General features: G+C 54.5%; 1 protein-coding gene across 1 annotated transcript; it reads right to left on the bottom strand.

Annotated features, from left to right (window-relative positions):
- Positions 1 to 9561: 9561 nt before the first annotated feature.
- On the bottom strand, positions 9562 to 20620 carry HSPBP1 (HSPA (Hsp70) binding protein 1). The gene is given in 9 exon segments (XM_038752812.1): positions 9562 to 9803; positions 11160 to 11271; positions 12323 to 12419; positions 16590 to 16745; positions 18684 to 18908; positions 19108 to 19312; positions 19420 to 19522; positions 19524 to 19720; positions 20528 to 20620. Coding segments are annotated over 8 exon segments (1050 nt in total). The 5' UTR covers positions 19601 to 19720; positions 20528 to 20620; the 3' UTR covers positions 9562 to 9728.
- Between the last annotated feature and the right edge of the window lie 1085 nt (positions 20621 to 21705).

Here is a 21705-nt window from a genome sequence, read left to right as displayed (position 1 = left end):
TGCCTACAGTAAGTCCTCAATATTCATTCATTCATTCAATCGTATTTATTGAGCGCTTACTGTATGCAGAGCACTGGACTAAGCGCTTGGGAAGTCCAAGTTGGCAACGTATGGAGACGGTCCCTACCCAACAGCGGGCTCACAGTCTAGAAGGGGGAGACAGACAACAAAACATATTAACAAAATAAAGTAAATAGAATATGTACAAATAAAATAGAGTAATAAATATGCACAAACATATATAAATACAATCGAATGAATGAATCCCCCCACTTTAAACACACTGGGGAAGACAAGCCAGGGGCAAGAGAAACAGGATGGAAGACGTTTAAGGGGTTGGGGGGCAGAGTGGGGGATTCCCTCTCTCCCCCACTAATTTGCCCACTTGCATTTTCTCGGCTGCCGCTGCTAAATTTAAAAATCAATCAATCGTATTTGAGCGCTTACTGTGTGCAGAGCACTGTACTAAGCGCTTGGGAAGTCCAAGTTGGCAACATATAGAGACAGTCCCTACCCAACAGTGGGCTCACAGTCTAAAAGAGGATACCTCTTCTTTCCCGGGAACGTCCTGTCCTTTTCCATTTCAATTTCAAGATGCCCCCAACCCGGGCCGAGGGGCCAACCTCCCCGGGTGCCTCTGATTTATTCTATTTATTTTATTTTATTTTTTTTGTTTTGTTGTCTGTCTCCCCCTTCTAGACGGTGAGCCCACTGTTGGGTAGGGACCGTCTCTCTATGTTGCCGACTTGTACTTCCCAAGCGCTTAGTCCAGTGCTCTGCACACAGTAAGCGCTCTGCCTCTCGCTTCCCCACCCCGAGGCAGCATGGCATAATTCACGAGAATCATGGCAGTGGAAATAATAATAATAATAATAACAGTATTTACTAGGCGCTTACTGTGTGCGAAGCACTGTTCTAGACGCTGGGGGGGATACGAGGTGATCAGGTTGCCCCACGTGGGGCTCGCAGTCTTCATCCCCATTTTGCAGATGAGGGAACTGAGGCCCAGAGGAGTGAAGTGAGCCCACTGTTGGGTAGGGACCGTCTCTATATGTTGCCAACTTGGACTTCCCAAGCGTTTAGTACAGTGCTCCGCACACAGTGAGCGCTCAATAAATACGATAGAATGAATGAGAGTACAGCGCAACCGTAACTGTACAACTTGACACCCGTCCACATGTTTTGTTGTCTGTCTCCCCCTTCTAGACTGTGAGCCCGCTGTCGGGTAGGGACCGTCTCTAGATGTTGCCGACTTGGACTTCCCAAGCGCTTAGTACAGTGCTCCGCACACAGTGAGCGCTCAATAAATACGATAGAATGAATGAATGAATGAGAGTACAGTGCAACCGTAACTGTACAACTTGACACCCGTCCACATGTTTGGTTTTGTTGTCTGCCTCCCCCTTCTAGACTGTGAGCCCGCTGTTGGGTAGGGCCCGTCTCTAGATGTTGCCGACTTGCACTTCCCAAGCGCTTAGTACAGTGCTCTGCACACGGTGAGCGCTCAACAAATACGATTGAATGAATGAATGAACGAGAGTACAGTGCCACCGTAACTGTACAACTTGACACCCGTCCACATGTTTGGTTTTGTTGTCTGCCTCCCCCTTCTAGACTGTGCGCCCGCTGTTGGGTAGGGACCGGCTCTAGATGTTGCCGACTTGGACTTCCCAAGCGCTTAGTACAGTGCTCTGCACACGGTAAGCGCTCAATAAACATGATTGAATGAATAAATACGATTGAATGAATGAATAAATACGATTGAATGAATGAATGACGGCAGCTCTCCTCCCCACCCCAGCCTCCGAGGGCTTTTCTGAACCCCCAAAAGGGCTCACACGCTTATCAATTTCGGCTGTGGTCCTGAAAGCAGGCCGGGTCGGGAGCGGGGGACCCTCCCCTCCCTGGCCCTTGGCCTGTCAGCACCCGGGCAGGATTCCCGGGGGTCCTGGGGGTCCGCACCCCACGGCCTGACTGTGCCCCTCTGACACCCCGGCTCCTGAGAAGGGGGGAGAGCGGCGGACAGCTGGCGAGAAGCGGCGTGGCTCGGTGGAAAGAGCCGGGGCTTGGGAGTCAGAGGTCATGGGTTCAAATCCCCGCTCTGCCATCTGTCAGCTGGGTGACTTTGGGCAAGTCACTTCACTTCTCTGGGCCTCAGTTCCCTCATCTGGAAAATGGGGATGAAGACTGTGAGCCCCCCGTGGGACAACCTGATCACCCTGTAACCACCCCAGCGCTTAGAACAGTGCTTGGCACATAGTAAGCGCTTAATAAATGCCATCGTTATGGGTTCTAATCCCGGCTCCGTCATTTGTCAGCTGGGTGACTCCGGGCGAGTCACTTCACTTCTCTGGGCCTCAGTTCCCTCATCTGTCAAATGGGGATGAAGACTGGGAGCCCCCCGTGGGACAACCTGAGCACCCTGTAACCACCCCAGCGCTTAGAACAGTGCTTTGCACATAGTAAGCGCTTAATAAATGCCATCGTTATGGGTTCTAATCCCGGCTCCGCCATTTGTCAGCTGGGTGACTCCGGGCAAGCCACTTCACTTCTGTGGGCCTCAGTTCCCTCATCTGTCAAATGGGGATGAAGACTGGGAGCCCCAAGTGGGACCACCCGATCACCTTGTATCCCGCCCAGTGCTTAGAACAGTGCTTGGCATATTCATTCATTCATTCACTCGTATATTGAGCGCTTACTGTGTGCAGGGCACTGTACTAAGCGCTTGGGAAGTACAAGTTGGCAACATATAGAGGCCTTCCCAGACTGAGCCCCTTCCTTCCTCTCCCCCTCGTCCCCCTCTCCATCCCCCCCATCTTACCTCCTTCCCTTCCCCACAGCACCTGCATATATGTATCTATGTTTGTACATATTTATTACTCTATTTATTTATTTTACTTATACCTATCTATTCTATTTTATTTTGTTAGTATGTTTGGTTTTGTTCTCCGTCTCCCCCTTCTAGACTGCGAGCCCACTGTTGGGTAGGGACTGTCGCTATACGTTGCCAACTTGGACTTCCCAAGCGCTTAGTCCAGTGCTCTGCACACAGTAAGCGCTCAATAAATACGATTGATGATGATGATGATGATGAAGTGCTTAACAAACACCCTCATGACTGTGAGGGTGGGGGGGTGAGGAGGGGGCAGGGGCTGCCATGGTAACCAGGCGGCCGGGTGAGACCCCCCGCCGCCACTTCGGGAGGGTGAGGGCCGGGGGGCTACGGACCCATCAAGGCCAAGCCCTCACACCTCGGGGAAAGGCAGGCAGTGCCCTGCGCTTGTCTGATTGGCAGCCTGGTACTTCCTGGGCGCTTACTACACAGCTCTGCCACCAACAGGTGCTTCCTCCAGTGCTCTGCCCTCAGCCGGCGCTCACTACAGCGTTCTGCAAACAGTCGGAGCTTATCACAGTGGTCTGCCCCCAGACGCCTCTTCCTCCCGTGCTCTGCCCTCAGCCGGCGCTCACTACAGCGTTCTGCACACAGTCGGAGCTCATTACAGTGGTCTGCCCCCAGTCGCCGCTTCCTCCCGTGCCCTGCCCTCAGCCGGCGCTCACTACAGCGTTCTGCACACAGTCGGAGCTTATCACAGTGGTCTGCCCCCAGACGCCGCTTCCTTCCGTGCTCTGCCCTCAGCCGGCGCTCACTACAGCGTTCAGCACACAGTCGGAGCTTATTACAGCGGTCTGCCCCCAGTCGACGTTTCCTCCCGCGCTCTGCCCTCAGCCGGCGCTCACTACGGCGTTCAGCACACAGTCGGAGCTTATTACAGTGCTCTGCCCTCAGCCGGCGCTCACTACAGCCATCTGCAATCAGTCGGAGCTTATTACAGTGGTCTGCCCCCAGACGCCGCTTCCTTCCGTGCCCTGCCCTCAGCCGGCGCTCACTACGGCGTTCAGCACACAGTCGGAGCTTATTACAGTGGTCTGCCCCAGTCGCCGCTTCCTCCCGTGCTCTGCCCTCAGCCGGCGCTCACTACAGCGTTCTGCACACAGTCGGAGCTTATCACAGTGGTCTGCCCCCAGACGCCGCTTCCTCCCGTGCCCTGCCCTCAGCAGGCGCTCACTACAGCATTCTGCACACAGTCGGAGCTTATTACAGTGGTCTGCCCCCAGTCGCCGCTTCCTCCCGTGCCCTGCCCTCAGCAGGCGCTCACTACAGCCTTCTGCACACAGTCGGAGCTTATTACAGTGCTCTGCCCTCAGCCGGCGCTCACTACAGCGTTCTGCACACAGTCGGAGCTTATCACAGTGGTCTGCCCCCCGACGCCGCTTCCTCCCGTGCTCTGCCCTCGGCCGGCGCTCACTACGGCGTTCTGCACACAGCCGGCGCTCACTACAGCGTTCTGCACACAGCCGGCGCTTCATCCCACGCTCTGCACACCCCGGGCGCTAACTACAGTGTTCTGCACGCCGTCGGCGCCAACTACAGTGGTGTGCACAGGCGGCTCTTACTATAATCCTCTGGCACACCGTCGGCGCTTCCTGCAGTGTCTTGCACACCGTCGGCGCTCACTGCAGTGTCTTGCACACCGTCGGCGCTCACTGCAGTGTCTTGCACACCGTCGGCGCTCACTACAGTGTCTTGCACACCGTCGGCGCTTCCTACCGTCCTCTGCAAACAGCCGGCGCTGCCTCCCGCGCTCTGGAGCCCGTCGGCGCTTACTACGGCGTTCTGGACCCAGTGGGCGCTTAGTACAGTCCTCTGCACGCAGCCGGCGCTGCCTCCCAAAGCCGGGGGCCGGAAGCCTCTAGAAACGGTTCGGGTCCCGGCCGGGGGCCCGAGGGGAGGGAGGGAGGGAGGAGGGAAGGAAGGAAGGAAAGAGGGAAGGAAGGAAAGAGGGGAGGAAGGAAAGAGGGGAGGAAGGGAGGAGAGGAAGAAGGACGGGGGAAGGAAGGAGGGAGGAAGCCAAGGAAGGAAGGAGAAAAGGAGGAAGAGAAGGAAGGAGGGAGGAAAGGAAGGAGAGAGGAAGGAAAGGAAGGAAGATGACAAGGAAGGAGAGAAGGAAGGACGGAGGGAAGGAAGGAGAGGGGAAGACAAGGAAGAAGACAAGGAAAGAGAAAAGGAGGAAGGGAAGGAAGGAAGAAGACAAGGAAGGAGGAAAGGAGGAAGAGAAGGAAGGAAAAGACGGCGAGAAGGGGGAGAAAGGAACGAGTTAGGAGGGAGGAAGAAGACGAGGAAAGAAGGACGGAGGGAAGGATGGAAGGAGGGAAGGAGGAAGACAGTGAAGAAGAGAAGGGAGGAAGAGAAAGAAGGAGGAAGCGAAGGAAGGAGAGAGGGAAGGAAGGAAAGAGAAAAGGAGGAAGAGAAGGAGGGAGGGAAGGAAAGGAAGGAGGGAGGGAAAGAAGGAACGAAAGAGGGAGGAAGGAGATGAAGGAAAGGAAGGAAGAAGACAAGGAAGGAAAGAAGGACGGATGGAAGGAGGAAGTCAACGAAGGAGAGAAGGAAGGAGGAAGAGAAGGGAAGGAAGGAGGGAGAGAGAAGGGGAAGAAAGGAAAGGAAGGAAGATGACAAGGAAGGCCGGAAGGAAAGACGAAGGGAAGGATGGAGGGAAGAAAGGGGAGAGAGAAGGGGGAAGAAAGGAAAGGAAAGGAAGGAAGAAGACAAGGAAGGAGAGAAGAAAAGACGGAGGGAAGGATGGAGGGAGGGAAAGGAGGAGGAAGACAAGGAAGAAGAGAAGGAAGGAAGGAAGGAGAGAAGGAAGGAAGGAGAGAAGAAGGGACTTGTAGCCTGTGAGCCCGCTGTTGGGTAGGGACCGTCCCTCTCTGTTGCCCACTTGTCCTTCCCAAGCGCTCAGTCCAGTGCTCCGCACACAGTCAGCGCTCAGTAAATACGATGGAATCAACGAATGAAGGGAAGGAAAAGGGGAAAAAGGCGGAGAGGAGCGGCGGCGCCCGTCTCTCCTCGGGCTTCACGTCCCCATCCCGGGCCCCCGCGCGCTCCTTCTCCGGCCGCCGCACGCGCTGCGAAGCCGCGAAACTTTCCGGAGGAAGCGGCGGGGGGCGGGGGGCGGGGGGCAGGCTGACCCGCAAGGCGACGAGGCGACCGGTCCTCCGGCTCCGGGGCATCGAGGGGCCCCGCACGCTCCGCCCGCGCCGGGGACGGCTGAGGAGGGCACCGGGCCGCGGGCACGAGCACGGGCAAGGGCGCGGGCGCGCCGCCGGCGGACTGGGGGGGGGAGGGGGGAGAGCCGCGCGCAGGCGCAGCGGGGCGCGGGGAGGTCCTCGCGCCGCCGCGCAGGCGCTGGGGAGGCGGGGGGGGGGGGGGAGAAGAGCCGTTCGAACGTCTGCGCGGGCGCCGAGAAGGGTGGGAGGGAGAGCGCTTCGAACGTCTGCGCAGGCGCCGAGGAGGTGGTGGGAGGGGGAAGAACGCTTCGAACGTCTGCGCAGGCGCTGGAGGCGGTGGGGGGGGGGGAGGAGAGCGGTTCGAACGTCTGCGCAGGCGCCGAGGAGGAGGTGGACGGGGGGAGGGGGGGAAGAGCGCTTCGAACGTCTGCGCAGGCGCCGAGGAGGTGGGGGGGAAGAGCGCTTCGAACGTCTGCGCAGGCGCCGAGGAGGCGGGGGGGGGGGGAGAAGAGCAGTTCGAACGTCTGCGCAGGCGCCGAGGAGGAGGTGGCCGGGGGGAAGAGCGCTTAGAACGTCTGCGCAGGCGCCGAAGAGGCGGGGGGGGAGGGAAGAGCGCTTCGAACGTCTGCGCAGGCGCCGAGGAGGTGGGAGGGGGAAGAGCGCTTCGAACGTCTGCGCAGGCGCTGAGGAGGCTGGGGGGGGGGAGAAGAGCAGTTCGAACGTCTGCGCAGGCGCCGAGGGGGGGGAGGAGAGCAGTTCGAACGTCTGCGCAGGCGCCGAGGAGGAGGTGGACGGGGGGGGAAGAGCGCTTAGAACGTCTGCGCAGGCGCCGAGGAGGAGGGGGGAGGGAGGAAGAGCGTTTCGAACGTCTGCGCAGGCGCCGAGGAGGAGGTGGGGAAGAGCGCTTCGAACGTCAGCGCAGGCGCCGGGAGGGGAAGAGCGCTTCGAACGTCTGCGCAGACGCCGAGGAGGAGGGCGGAAGGGGGAAGAGCACTTTGACCGTCTGCGCAGGCGCCGAGGAGGAGGTGGGGGGGGAAGAGCGCTTTGATCGTCTGCGCAGGCGCCGAGGAGGAGGTGGTGGGGGGAAGAGCGCGTCGAACGTCTGCGCAGGCGCCGAGGAGGAGGTGGGGGGGGGAAGAGCGCGTCGAACGTCTGCGCAGGCGCCGGGGGGGGGGTGGGGAGAGCGCTTAGAGTGTCTGCGCAGGCGCCTCAAATTGACAAGCGTCAGGACTTTTAGACTGTGAGCCCACTGTTGGGTAGGGACTGCCTCTGTATGTTGCCAACTTGTACTTCCCAAGCGCTTAGTACAGTGCTCTGCACACAGTAAGCGCTCAATAAATACGATTGATTGATTGATTGACTTCGGGAGCAAAGCGAGGGGGCTTGAGGGCTGGGCACGGTGGGCTTGAATAAAAAGTGGGGCGGAGGGGCTCGAAGCCCACCCCCCTTCTCCGCTCAGTGGCCTCCTCCCTCCTCCTCCTCCGTCACTGCGGCCCGGCCGGGGCTTCTCGGCCCAAAGAGAAGGAATTTTTGACGCATGCGCACACTGCCACCACGCCTGAACGGCCAATTGCTGGAGAAAGCCTTGGCCGCGCATGCGTAGTCTTGCCACCCGGTCCCTAGCCCGACGGACCCGCACTGCGCATGCCCAGTTCCCTTTCCCGCCCCCCGCTCCAACCCTACCTTCATTCATTCATTCAATCGTATTTATTGAGCGCTTCCCGTGTGCAGAGCACTGTACTAAGCGCTTGGGAAGTACAAGTTGGCAACATATAGAGACAGTCCCTACCCAACAGTGGGCTCACAGTCTAAAAGGGGAAGGCAGAGAACAAAACCAAACATACTAACAAAATAAAATAAATAGAATAGGTATGTACAAGTAAAATAAATAAATAAATAGAGTAATAAATATGTACAAACATATATACATATATACAGGTGCTGTGGGGAAGGGAAGGAGGTAAGCAGGGGGGATGGAGAGGGGGATGAGGGGGAGAGGAAGGAAGGGGCTCAGTCTGGGAAGGCCTCCTGGAGGAGGTGAGCTCTCAGTAGGGCCTTGAAGGGAGGAAGAGAGCTAGCTTCATTCATTCAATCGTATTTATTGAGCGCTTACTGTGTGCAGAGCGCCGTACTAAGCGCTTGGGAAGTCCAAGTTGGAATCATACAGAGACGGCCCCTACCCAACAACGGGCTGGAAAGAGCATGGGCTTTGGAGTCAGAGGTCATGGTTCAAATCCCGGCTCCACCAATTGTCAGCCGTGTGACTTCGGGCAAGTCACTTCACTTCTCTGGGCCTCAGTTCCCTCATCTGTAAAATGGGGATGAAGGCTGGGAGCCCCACATGGGACAACCTGATCACCTTGCATCCCCCCAGTGCTTAGAACAGTGATTTGCACATAGTAAGCGCTTAATAAATGCCATTATTATTAATGTTATTACACTAGCGCCTGCGCATTAGCCTGATGATACCCTCTACTGTTACTAATAATGATGGTATTTGTTAAGGGCTTACTATTCATTCATTCATTCAATCGTATTTATTGAGCGCTGTGTGCAGAGTACTGTACCAAGCGCTTGGGAAGTACAAATCGGCAACACGTAGAGTCGGTCCCTACCCAACTAAGGTGACAAGCACTGTTCTAGGACCTGGGGGAGATACAAGGTGATCAGGTTGTCCCACATGGGGCTCAGTCTTCATCCTAATTTTACGTATGAGGAAACTGAGGCCCAGAGAAGTGAAATGACTTGCCCAAAGTCACACAGCTGACAAGTGGCGGAGCCAGGATTAGAACCCATGATGTCTGACTCCCAAGTGGGGGCTCTTTCCACTGAGCCACGCACAGTAATCGGGTTGTCCCACGTGGGACTCACAGTCTTCATCCCCATTTTCCAGATGAGGGAACTGAGGCCCAGAGAAGTGAAGTGACTTGCCCAAACTCACACAGCCGACAAGTGGCGGAGCGGGGATTAGAACCCATAACCTCTGACTCCCAAGCCTGGGCTCTTTCCACTGAGCCACGCTGCTTCTCTACTAATAGTACTGGTGGTACTAGTTACTCGTTGATCGCAGCCCACTGTTGGGTAGGGACTGTCTCTATATGTTGCCAACTTGTACTTCCCAAGCGCTTAGTACAGTGCTCTGCACACAGTAAGCGCTCAATAAATACGATTGATGATGATACTACATGCCAAGCACTATGCTATGGTCAGATGCAAGAACATCAGTGACACGGTCACCATTCCACAAGGAGCTCCCGTTCTACGTGGGAAGGAGCACAGGTATTTTATCATTTCCCAGATAAGCCCGACACACGAAGTGAGGTGACTTGCCCACGGTCACACAGCAGGAAAGTGGCAGTGCTGGGATTAGAACCCAGGTCTTCTGGCTCTCAGGCCCGGGCTCTTTCCGCTAGGCCGCCCTACACTTTCCCGGCTCCCGGAGGGGCATCCTTTGCCACTGTCTCCCACTCCAACACTGGATGCAGTAAGAAGGCCTTGAGACAGATAAATTTATTGATAAAACCGGTCAGGCGGAGGACAGTTTAAGGGGACGGGACCCTCCCCAAGCCGGGAGGGTCGGTCCCCAGTCCCTCTCCTGGGACGGTGGTTTAGAGGAGAGGAGGGAAGATGGGATCTGCTTCCCTCCCCGCCCTCCTCTGCGTTCACCGGTCCATGCTGTCGTCCGTAGGGGAGGAGAAACACACGTGTAACAACTTCTCGCAGAACTCCAGTTCCTCCTGTGGGCAGAGAGTGCGGGGTTCGAGCTTCGCAAGCGCTCAGTCTGGCCACGCTGCACTTGAACCCGCTGCCGCTGGGTTGGCCCGAGCCTGACTGCCTGGCATTGACTAGTTTATTAATAATAATGACGGTACTTGTTAAGCGCTTACTATGTGCCAACCGCTGGGGTGGACACCAGCTAATCAGGTTGGACACAGCCCCTGTCCCACATGGGGCACCCAGTCTCAATCTCCAGATGAGGGACCTGAGGCACGGAGCAGTGAAGTGACTTGTCCAAGGTCACACAGCGGACAAGTAGCGGAGCGGGGATGAGAACATATGAGCTATTGGTTGATGCTGGACTATGATGATGATGATGGCATTTGTTAAGCGCTTACTATGTGCAAAGCACTGTTCTAAGCGCTGGGGGGGATACAGTGTGATCAAGTTGTCCCACGTGGGGCTCACAGTCCTAATCCCCATTCTTCCAGATGAGGGACCTGAAGCACGGAGCAGTGAAGTGACTTGTCCAAGGTCACACAGCGGACAAGTAGCGGAGCGGGGATGGGAACATATGAGCTATTAGTTGATGCTGGACTATGATGATGATGATGGCATTTGTTAAGCGCTTACTATGTGCAAAGCACAGTTCTAAGCGCTGGGGGGGATACAGTGTGATCAAGTTGTCCCACGTGGGGCTCACAGTCTTAATCCCCATTCTTCCAGATGAGGGACCTGAGGCACGGAGCAGTGAAGTGACTTGTCCAAGGTCACACAGCGGACAAGTAGCGGAGCGGGGATGAGAACATATGAGCTATTAGCTGATGCTGGACTATGATGATGATGATGATGGCATTTGTTAAGCGCTTACTATGTGCAAAGCACTGTTCTAAGCGCTGGGGGGGATACAGTGTGATCAAGTTGTCCCACGTGGGGCTCACAGTCTTAATCCCCATTCTTCCAGATGAGGTAACTGAGGCTCAGAGAAGTTAAGTGCCTTGCCCAAGGTCACACAGCAGACTTGTGGTGGAGCTGGGATTCGAACCCATGACCTCTGACTCCAAAGCCCGTGCTTTTTCCACTGAGCCACGTATTCTGGGGTTGGGGGCACATTTCCAGGCCTAGGCCCAGCCCCCGGATATCCGGCCAGTTTGAGGGACGCAGAAAGAGAGGTAAACGGGGATGATGATAAAGAGGGCAGGGCCCCCTGCCTAGGCTGGATCCTAAACCGCACATCCCACTCTCCCTTCCCATCTGCTGCCTGGGTTGTTTATTTAGGGGGTTCCCACCCACCAATTGGCTTGCGTAAGGAACGACAAGATGGTAGTTCCCCAAGGCCCCTGTCCGGTTCCAGGCCTGACCCCGGGGCCCTTTACCTGGAACTCCTCGTGTTCCCGCAGCAGTTGACACCGCTCCCTCAGGAGCTCCTCCAGCGCCAGCTCAGGTTCCCGACATTCCTTCACTCCCTGAGGGAAATCTGTCACCAGGCTGGGAAGGGGAGGGGATGGGGTTGACTCACGGACTATCCCGCAGTCCAGTTCGCCCAATCCTCGAGCCCCCAGTTCATCCGTCCCGCCATCCAGGACCCCGGCTCCATCCACACCCCAGTTAATAATAATAATAAAAGTAATGGCACCTGTTCAGCGCTTACTATGTGTCAAGCACTGTTCTATATGTATATATGTTTGTACATATTTATTACTCTATTTATTTTACTTGTACATATCTATTCTATTTATTTTATTTTGTTAGTATGTTTGGTTTTGTTCTCTGTCTCCCCCTTTTAGACTGTGAGCCCACTGTTGGGTAGGGACTGTCTCTATATGTTGCCAATTTGTACTTCCCAAGCGCTTAGTACAGTGCTCTGCACATAGTAAGCGCTCAATAAATACGATTGATGATGATGATGTTCTAAACACCGGGGTAGATAACTCATTCAATCGTATTTATTGAGCGCTTATTGTGTGCAGAGCACTGTAGTAAGCACTTTGGAAGTACAAGTTGGCAAGATAATGTGAATATAGATATAATTCTATTTATTCTGATAGTATCGACACCTTTCTACTTGTTCTGCTTTGTTGTCTGTCTCCCCCTTCTAGACGGTGAGCCCGTTGTTGGGTAGGGACCGCCTCCGTACGTTGCCGATCTGTACTTCCCAAGCGTTTAGTGCAGTGCTCTGCACACAGTAAGCGCTCAGTACATACGATCGAATCGGATTGTTCAATCCACATCTCTCAAGAACCCCCAGTGGTTTCCCACCCACCTCCCCCTCAAACAGAAACTCCTCCTCATCAGCTTTAAATCAAGCTAATCAGGCTGGACACAGTCCCTGCCCCACGTGGGGCTCAGAGTCTTAATCCCCATGTGGCAGGTCAGGGAGCCGAGGCACAGAGAAGTGAAGTGACTTGTCCAAGGTCACACAGCAGACAAGTGGCGGAGACGGGATCAGAACCCCGGTCCCGCTGACTCCGGGGCCGTGCTGCATCCCCCCTCGCCCCCGAGCCGAGCGGCCCGCCTCCCGGCTTCTCGGCCCCCGTACCTGCACAGGGCCCCCAGGACGTGCTCGTGGAAGGGACTGTGATCCGTCCGGATCAGGGACACCAACTGCTGCACCATTCCCATCGAGCACAGGGTACCTGGGAGGGAAGACCACAGAGTCAGAGTTCGAGGTGACGTGGGGCAGCCCCTCGAGGGGACACACCTCGACGCTTGCGCCCTGAGCACCCCAGGCCTCTGCTCAGAATGTGGGGCGTCTCTGAGGTCACTGAGGCTCAGAGAATAATAATAATAACAATGGCATTTATTAAGTGCTTGCTATGTGCAAAGCACTGTTCTAAGCGCTGGGGAGGTCACAAGGTGATCAGGTTGTCCCACGGGGTCACACAGTCTTCATCCCCATTTTACAGATGAGGTCACTGCGGCTCAGAGAATAATAATAATAATCATGGCATTTATTAAGCGCTTACTATGTGCAAAGCCTCTTACTCCCAAGCCCGGGCTCTTTCCACTGAGCCACGCCGCTTCCCCTGGGAAGAAGTAAGGAAGAAGGAAGAAAGTTTCCACTCCTAGGAAGAAGGAAGAAAGTTTCCAAACAACTGGAACCCTCCTTTTTTAAATTTAGGGCGAGAGTAGTGAACTGATTTTGTTGCAGAGGGAAAATACCGTACTACCCAAGTGCTTAGTACAGTGCCCTGCACCCAGTAAGCGCTCAATAAATACAATAAACAACAAACAAAATAAAGGTTCCCCTCTTCCCCCCACCAAGTTCTGTATGGGACCCAAAATGAAGGTTTATTTATTGCTAATGATTCCCCCCATCTTACCTCCTTCCCTTCCCCACAGCACCTGTATATATGTATATATGTTTGTACATATTTATTATGTATGATTATTTATTTTATTTTGTTTGTTTGGTTTTGTTCTCTGTCTCCCCCTCTTAGACTGTGAGCCCACTGTTGGGTAGGGACTGTATATGTTGCCAATTTGTACTTCCCAAGCGCTTAGTACAGTGCTCTGCACAGAGTAAGCGCTCAATAAATACGATTGATGAGGATGATGAGTCTCTCCCACTCCTAACCCCCGGTGCCTAAAACACTTCAGCACTTAGAGAATCAATCAATCAATCGTATTTATTGAGCGCTTACTGTGTGCACAGCACTGTACTAAGCGCTTGGGAAGTACAAGCTGGCAACATATATATACATATGAATATATATGAACATATATGAATATATATATGACCACATATGAATGAAGGGAGTAAGTCAGGGCGATGCAGAGGGGAGTGGCAGAAGAGGAAAGGAGGGCTTAGTCAGGGAAGGCTTCTTGGAGATCATCATCATCATCAATCGTATTTATTGAGCGCTTACTATGTGCAGAGCACTGTACTAAGCGCTTGGGAAGTACAAATTGGCAACACATTGGAGATGTGCCTTCAATAAGGCTTGGAAGCGGGGGGTTGAGTAAATTGTCTGTCAGACACCTTCCCCCAATCTGATTAGCTTGTATCTTCCCCAGCGCTTAGTACAGTGCTCGGCACCGAACGGAGAAGCACTCAGAGAAGCAGCGGGGCTCAGTGGGAAGGAGCCCGGGCTTTGGAGTCACAGGTCATGGGTTCGAATCCCAGCTCGGCCACTTGTCAGCCGTGTGACTTTGGGCAAGTCACTTCAATTCTCTGGGCCTCTGTTCCCTCATCTGTAAAATGGGGATGAAGACTGTGAGCCCCCCGTGGGGCAAAACCTCATCACCTTGTATCCCACCCCCAGCGCTTAGAACAGTGCTTTGTACATAGTAAGCGCTTAATAAATGCCATTATTATTATTATTATTCATCGAAGACTGAAACTTTTCAGTCCTGCCCAAGCAGATCCCCACAACTACAACCCCTCTGGATCCGCCAGACGGCCGCTCTCCCCGCCTTCAAAGCCCAATTAAAATCCCATCTCCTGTCAGTCAGTCAGGCAGCCAATTGTATTTACTAAGCGCTTACTTTAATAATAATATAATAATACTGGCATTTATTAAGCGCTTACTATGTGCAAAGCACTGTTCTGAGTGCTGGGGAGGTTACAAGGTGATCAGGTTGTCCCACAGGGCGCTCACAGTCTTATTCCCCATTTTACAGATGAGATGCTGAGGCCCAGAGAAGTGAAGTGACTTGCCCAAAGTCACACAGCTGACAACTGGCGGAGCCGGGGTTCGAACCCGTGACCTCCGACTCCAAAGCCCGGGCTCTTTCCACTGAGCCACGCTGCTTCTCTACTTTAGGCAGAGAACTTTACTACGTGCTTGGGAGAGTACAATATAACGATAATTTCCAGCCCACAGTGAACTTACAGTCTAAAGGGAGCCAGACATGAATATAAATAAAATTACAGATACGATCTCCTCCGGGAGGCCTTCCTCGACTGAGCCCTTATTTACCCTACCCACTTTCATCATCATCAATCGTATTTATTGAGCGCTTACTGTGTGCAGAGCACTGTACTAAGCGCTTGGGAAGTCCAAGTTGGCAACATATAGAGACAGTCCCTACCCAACAGTGAGCTCACAGTCTATAAGGGGGAGACAGGGAACAAAACCAAACATACTAACAAAATAAAATAAATAGAATAGATATGTACAAGTAAAATAAATAAATAAATAAATAAATGGAGTAATAAATAAATAAATAGAGTAATAATAATAACAACAATGGCATCTGTTAAGCGCTTACTATGTTCTAAGCGCTGGAGAGGTTACAAGGTGATCAGGGTGTCCCACGGGGGGCTCACAGTCTTCATCCCCATTTTACAGATGAGGGAACTGAGGCTCAGAGAAGTGAAGTGACTTGCCCAAGGTCACACAGCAGACATGAGGCGGAGCCGGGATTCGAACCCATGACCTCTGACTCCAAAGCCCGCGCTCTTTCCACTGAGCCACGCTGCTTCTCCCCGAACTTTCCTTCCGTGCCACCCTGGCACTGGGATTGGCACCTTTTATTCACCCCACCCTCGGCCCCACGGGCACTTAGGCGCACATCCGTAGTTGATTTTAATGTCCGTCTCCCCAGCTACGTTGTCAGCTCCTCGTGGGCCGTGAACCTGCCTGCCAACTCCGTTATACCGTACTTTCCCAAGCGCTTAGTACAGTGCTCTGCACAGAGTAAGCACTCAATAAATACCCAGGATTGATCGATGGATTCCCGCCCAGGCCTCGGAGCGGTGGGGAGTCTGGCCTCCCTTCCGGAGGGTTCCGCGTCCGGGCGCCTCTGGATGTCACTGACTGGAGTGGGGGGGCCCCGGGGACAACTGCTCTGCACACAGTAAGCGCTCAATAAATACGACTGAATGAATGAATGAATGAATGAACTGCACACTTGTCATCACCGGGCACGAAGGGCCACACCACATCCGCAATAATTCATGCTGCTGCCCGGATTATCTTTGTCCAGAAACGCTCTGGGCATATTACTCCCCTCCTCAAAAATCTCCAGTGGCTACCAATCAATCTGCGCATCAGGCAGAAACTCCTCACCCTGGGCTTCAAGGCTGTCCATCCCCTCGCCCCCTCCTACCTCACCTCTCTTCTCTCCTTCTCCAGCCCACCCTGCAAACTCCGCTCCTCCGCCGCTAATCTCACCGTACCTCGTTCTCGCCTGTCCCGCCATCGAACTCCGGCCCACGTCATCCCCCGGGCCTGGAATGCCCTCCCTCCGCCCATCCGCCAAGTTAGCTCTCTTCCTCCCTTCAAGGCCCTGCTGAGAGCTCACCTCCTCCAGGCAGCCTTCCCACACTCAGCCCCTTCCTTCCTCTCCCCCTCTCCATCCCCCCATCTTACCTCCTTCCCTTCCCCACAGCACCTGTATATATGTATATATGTTTGTACATATTTATTACTCTATGTATTTTCCTTGTACATATCTATTCTATTTATTTTATCTTGTTAGTATGTTTGGTTTTGTTCTCTGTCTCCCCCTTTTAGACTGTGAGCCCACCGTTGGGTAGGGACTGTCTCTATATGTTGCCAATTTGTACTTCCCAAGCGCTTAGCACAGTGCTCTGCACATAGTAAGCGCTCAATAAATACGATTGATGATGATTGATGATCCGCCGCTTGACGTCCAGCAAACCTAAATGGGCACGAGCCCCCCCCGGCTCCCACACTTTCTCGGCGCTCGGTATTCGACGGGAACGGTGCGCCAGCTTGGCGACCCTTCTTGGTTATCTCCGACCTTTGGTGCCGCCTCCTCCTCCTCCCCCCCAAGTCTCATGGCCCCTCCACCCCCAAGGGGGATGACTCCCCCTTGGACCCCCCCGGGGTCCTGACCTTTGTACTCCGGGTGCGTCCCCAGCAGATTCTGCAGGAGGAACGCCGACTTGACCTTGAGTTTGCGCACAGGCCGCTGCATAGCGCGCATCAGCACGGAAAAGCCATCCAGTCGCAGGAACTGCAGCAGGCCCGCCTCCTGCTCCCGCACCAGGCCTGACTCCGGGTTAGAGGGGTGCAGAAAATGGGGGGGAGACGGTTAAATGCAGGAAACCCTCCCTCCGAGCCCTCCAACCCACCACCCCAGGACCCAGCGGTATTGGGGAGGGAACTGGAGGATTCTGCTCCCCACCCCAACTCCCCTAACTCTTATTAATACTAAGAATTATGGTACTCGTTAAGCCCTTACTATGTGCCAGGCACTGTTCTAAATGCTGGGGCAGGTTCATCAGGTTGGACATGATAATATGTTTGATTTTGTTCTCTGTCTCCCCCTTCTATCAATCGATCGTATTTATTGAGCGCTTACTGTGTGCAGAGCACTGGACTAAGCGCTTGGCAAGTCCAAGTTGGCAACGTATAGAGACGGTCCCTACCCAACAGCGGGCTCACGGTCTAGAAGGGGGAGAAAGAGAACAAAACCAAACATATTAACAAAGTAAAATAAATAGAATGGATATGTACAAGTAAAATAAATAGAGTAATATATATGTACAAACATATATACATATATACAGGTGCTGTGGGGAAGGGAAGGAGGTAAGACAGGGGGATGGAGAGGTGGGTGAGGGGGAGAGGAAGGAGGGGGCTCAGTCTGGGAAGGCCTCCTGGAGGCCTTCTAGACTGTGAGCCCACTGTTGGGTAGGGACTGTCTCTATATGTTGCCAACTTGTACTTCCCAAGCGCTTAGTACAGTGCTCTGCACACAGTAAGCGCTCAATAAATACAATTGATTGATTGATCCCTGTCCCACGTGGGGCTCATGGGGTAAGGAGGAGGAAATAGGATCGAATCACCATTTTTCAGCTAGGTATCTGAGGTCATTTATTCATTCATTTCATTCAGTCGTATTTATTGAGTGCTTACTGTGTGCAGAGCACTGGACTAAGCGCTTGGGAAGTACAAATTGGCAACATATAGAGACGGTCCCTACCCAACAGCGGGCTCACAGTCTAGAAGGGGGAGACAGACAACAAAACAAAACATGTGGCAGGTGTCTAGTCATCAGAATAAATAGAAGTAAAGCTATTATTGAGTGCTTACACAGTAAGCACTCAATAAATACGATTGAATGAATGAATGAATCTACCCCAGCGCTCAGTACGGCGCCTGGCACGTAGTAAGTGCTTAACAAATACCACATGTATCAGAACAGTGGTTTGCACATGATGATGATGATGGCATTTATTAAGCACTTACTATGTGCAAAGCACTGTTCTAAGCGCTGGGGAGGTTACAAGATGATCAGTTGTCCCACAGGGGTCTCACAGTCTTCATCCCCATTTTCCAGATGAGGGAACTGAGGCCCAGAGAAGTGAAGCGACTTGCCCAAAGTCACACAGCTGACAAGTGGCGGAGCCGGGTTTTGAACCCATGACCTCTGACTCCAAAGCCCGGGCTCTTTCCACTGAGCCACGCTGCTTCTCTTAGCAAGTGCTTAACAAATGCCATCGTTATTATTATTATTATCATCATCCATATGGACCACTGGGATGATGCACAGGAGGACTTAGTAAGCGCTTAGTACAGTGCTCTGCACATAGTAAGCGCTCAATAAATACGATTGATGATGAGGACGGGGCACTTGGGCAAAGTCAGTCGATCGTATTTATTGAGTGTGGAGTACTGTACTAAGCGCTTGGGAGAGTGTGATATAACATAACTGTGTCATGGGATCAGAAGGGGAGGGGGAAGCGGGGAGACCCTCCCAGGAGATGGCCTCGAAGGAGGCGGCCCCGACGAGGACGGGACTTTATTTTATTTTGTTAGATGTTTGGTTTGGTTCTCTGTCTCCCCCTTTTAGACTGTGAGCCCACTGTTGGGTAGGGACCAGCTCTAGATGTTGCCAACTTGTACTTCCCAAGCGCTTAGTACAGTGCTCTGCACATAGTAAGCGCTCGATAAACACGGTTGATGATGACGATGACCACTCACAGGATATGGCATAAAGAGCCTTGACCCGGACGGCGTCACTGGGATCTCGGTCGAGGAGCCGGAGGAGTTTCCGGAGGGCCCCGAGGCCCAGCACCTGCTCTTGGATGGCTGCCACGTTCTGGCTGCACGTGCCCACCAGCTGGGCCGCCCGCCACCGCAGCTCCGCCGCCGCCGCCTCCAGGTAGCGACCCACCAGCAGGTGCATCCCCGACAGCTGGCAGAAATCTGGCGGCGGCGGGGAGAAGGGTTACGCTCGAGGTTCGGAGAGGCTGGATTGCGGGGGAGGCGGGAAGAGTCGGTCGTGGGGAGCACTACGACCGCGGAGACGGGAAGCGGAGTCGGGCCGGGACGGGAGGAAAGGGTCGGTGCCAGGCCGAGGGGGGGGAAGTTAGGCGGGGAGAGGGGACCGGGGAGGGATTTATACCGGCAGCGTTGTCCATGTTCTCGCACAGATCCGCCAACAGCTCCAGGGCCCCTTCGCGCTCCTTCTGGTCGGCGGTCAGTTGGGCCTCCGGGGTGGAGGGCGGCTCGGGCCGGGCCAGGACCTTCAGGCAGCTTTTCATCTGCTCCACCTCCTCCGTAGGCCCCCGCAGGGCGGCGGACATGGCCTCCTGCAGCCACTGGCGTCTCTTGGGGTAGGGGAGGAAGGCACGGGAGGGTCAGCGAGGCCCAAGCCTCGGTCGCCAGGCCCCTCCCCTGGCTCCCACGCGGCCCCCCGGTCCCCGCCACCGCTCACCTCCTCGGACATGGGCTCGTGGCCGGCGGCTGGCACGGGGGGCCCGGCGGTGACGGCCATTTGGAGCAGTCCCTGCAAGTTATGGGGGGGCGGGGGGGTGGGGGGAGGACCGCGAGGAGCTGCCTTGAGCCGGCGGGAGGGCGAGGGGAGGGCCGCTGTGCCCAGGGCTCCCGTCTGCCATGGTGGGGGTCGCGGGGGGGGCCAGGGATGAAGGGGGTAGGGGAGTTAGGATCTGGAAAGGATAAGTGGGAATTCGGGAGAGGGGATAAAGGGGAGGGGAGACTCCTCCTTCTTGCGATGCCTGCGGAGTGAAGAGGTGAGGGCGGTCAGGGCTGAGCAAAGGAGGCCGGCCTCTGCACCCCGTCCTCCCTTCCTCCATCCTCTCCCGCCGTCTCCATGGCAACCCAAGCCCCTCTCCATCGCTCTCCGCGGCCTCACGGCGATCTGCCCTCCTCCACCTCTCCATCCTCGCCCGCCGTCTCCATGGCAACCCAAGCCCCACTCCATCGCTCTCCGCGGCTCTGTGAGCCCCCTGTTGGGTAGGGACCGTCTCTATATGTTGCCAACTTGTACTTCCCAAGCGCTTGGTACAGTGCTCTGCACACAGTTAGCGCTCAATAAATACGATTGATGATGATGATGATGGTGATCTGCCCTCCTCCACTTCTCCATCCTCGCCCGCCGTCTCCATGGCAACCCAAGCCCCACTCCATCGCTCTCCGCGGCTCTGTGAGCCCCCTGTTGGGTAGGGGCCGTCTCTATGTGTTGCCAATTTGTATTTCCCAAGCGCTTAGTACAGTGCTCTGCACATAGTAAGCGCTCAATAAATACGATTGATGATGATGATCTGCCCTCCTCCACTTCTCCATCCTCTCCCGCCGTCTCCATGGCAACCCAAGCCCCTCTCCACCGCTCTCCGCGGCTTCAGGGCGATCTGCCCTCCTCCACCTCTCCATCCTCGCCCGCCGTCTCCATGGCAACCCAAGCCCCTCTCCACCGCTCTCCGCGGCTTCACGGCGATCTGCCCCCCCCCCGCCCCGGTCTCCATGACGACGCAGGTCTCCTCCTCCTCCTCCTCCCCGTCTCCATGACGACCGTCCACGCTCACCCGGCTCGGCGAGGACCCTTCCGCCGCCGCCGCCGCCCCTAGCGCGGAGCCCGGCCGGCGCGGCCTCTCCTGGGCGCCGCCATCTTGACCGGAAGTGCGCGCGCTCCCCACCGGAAGTGGTCTCCGACTTCCGGTGGCCCCGCCCCGGCCTTCGCCCCGCCCCCTGCTCCTTTGAATCAGTGAATCAGTCAATCAATCAATCAATCAATCGTATTTATTGAGCGCTTACTGCGTGCACAGCACTGTACTAAGCGCTTGGGAAGGCCAAGTTGGCAACATCTAGAGACGGTCCCTACCCCACAGTGGGCTCACAGTCTGAAAGAATAAAGATAATAATGATTAAGCGCTTACTATGTACCAAGCACTGTTCTAAGCGCTGGGCGGGGGGATACAAGTTGATCAGGTTGTCCCACGTGGGGCTCACAGTCTTCATCATCATCAATCGTATTTATTGAGCGCTTACTGTGTGCAGAGCACTGTACTAAGCGCTTGGGAAGTACAAGTTGGCAACATATAGAGACAGTCCCTACCCAACAGTGGGCTCACAGTCTAAAAGGATAAAGATAATAATAATAATGATGGCATTTATTAAGCGCTTACTATGTACCAAGCACTGTTCTAAGCACCGGGTGGGGGGATACAAGGTGATCAGGTTGTCCCACGTGGGGCTCACAGTCTTCATCCCCATTACATAATAATAATAATGATGGTAGTTCATCATCATCATCATCAATCGTATTCATTGAGCGCTTACTATGTGCAGAGCACTGTACTAAGCGCTTGGGTAGTTGTTAAGCGCTTACTATGTGCAAAGCACTGTTCTAAGCGCTGGGCGGGAGGATACAAAGTGATCAGGTTGTCCCACGTGGGGCTCACAGTCTTCATCCCCATTATATAATAATAATAATGATGGTAGTTCATCATCATCATCATCAATCGTATTTATTGAGCGCTTACTATGTGCAGAGCACTGTACTAAGCGCTTGGGTAGTTGTTAAGCGCTTACTATGTGCAAAGCACTGTTCTAAGCGCTGGGGGGGATACAAGGTGATCAGGTTGTCCCACTTGGGGCTCATCATTCATTCACTCATTCAATCATATTTACTGAGCGCTTACTGCGTGCGGAGCACTGTACTAAGCGCGTGGGAAGTCCAAGTCGGCAACATCTAGAGACGGTC

This window comes from Tachyglossus aculeatus, chromosome 10 (assembly GCF_015852505.1).
Source record: "Tachyglossus aculeatus isolate mTacAcu1 chromosome 10, mTacAcu1.pri, whole genome shotgun sequence".
Lineage (NCBI taxonomy): Eukaryota > Metazoa > Chordata > Mammalia > Monotremata > Tachyglossidae > Tachyglossus > Tachyglossus aculeatus.
The sequence above is the reverse complement of the archived record's forward strand: the minus strand, read 5'-3'. Positions and strand labels throughout refer to the sequence as shown.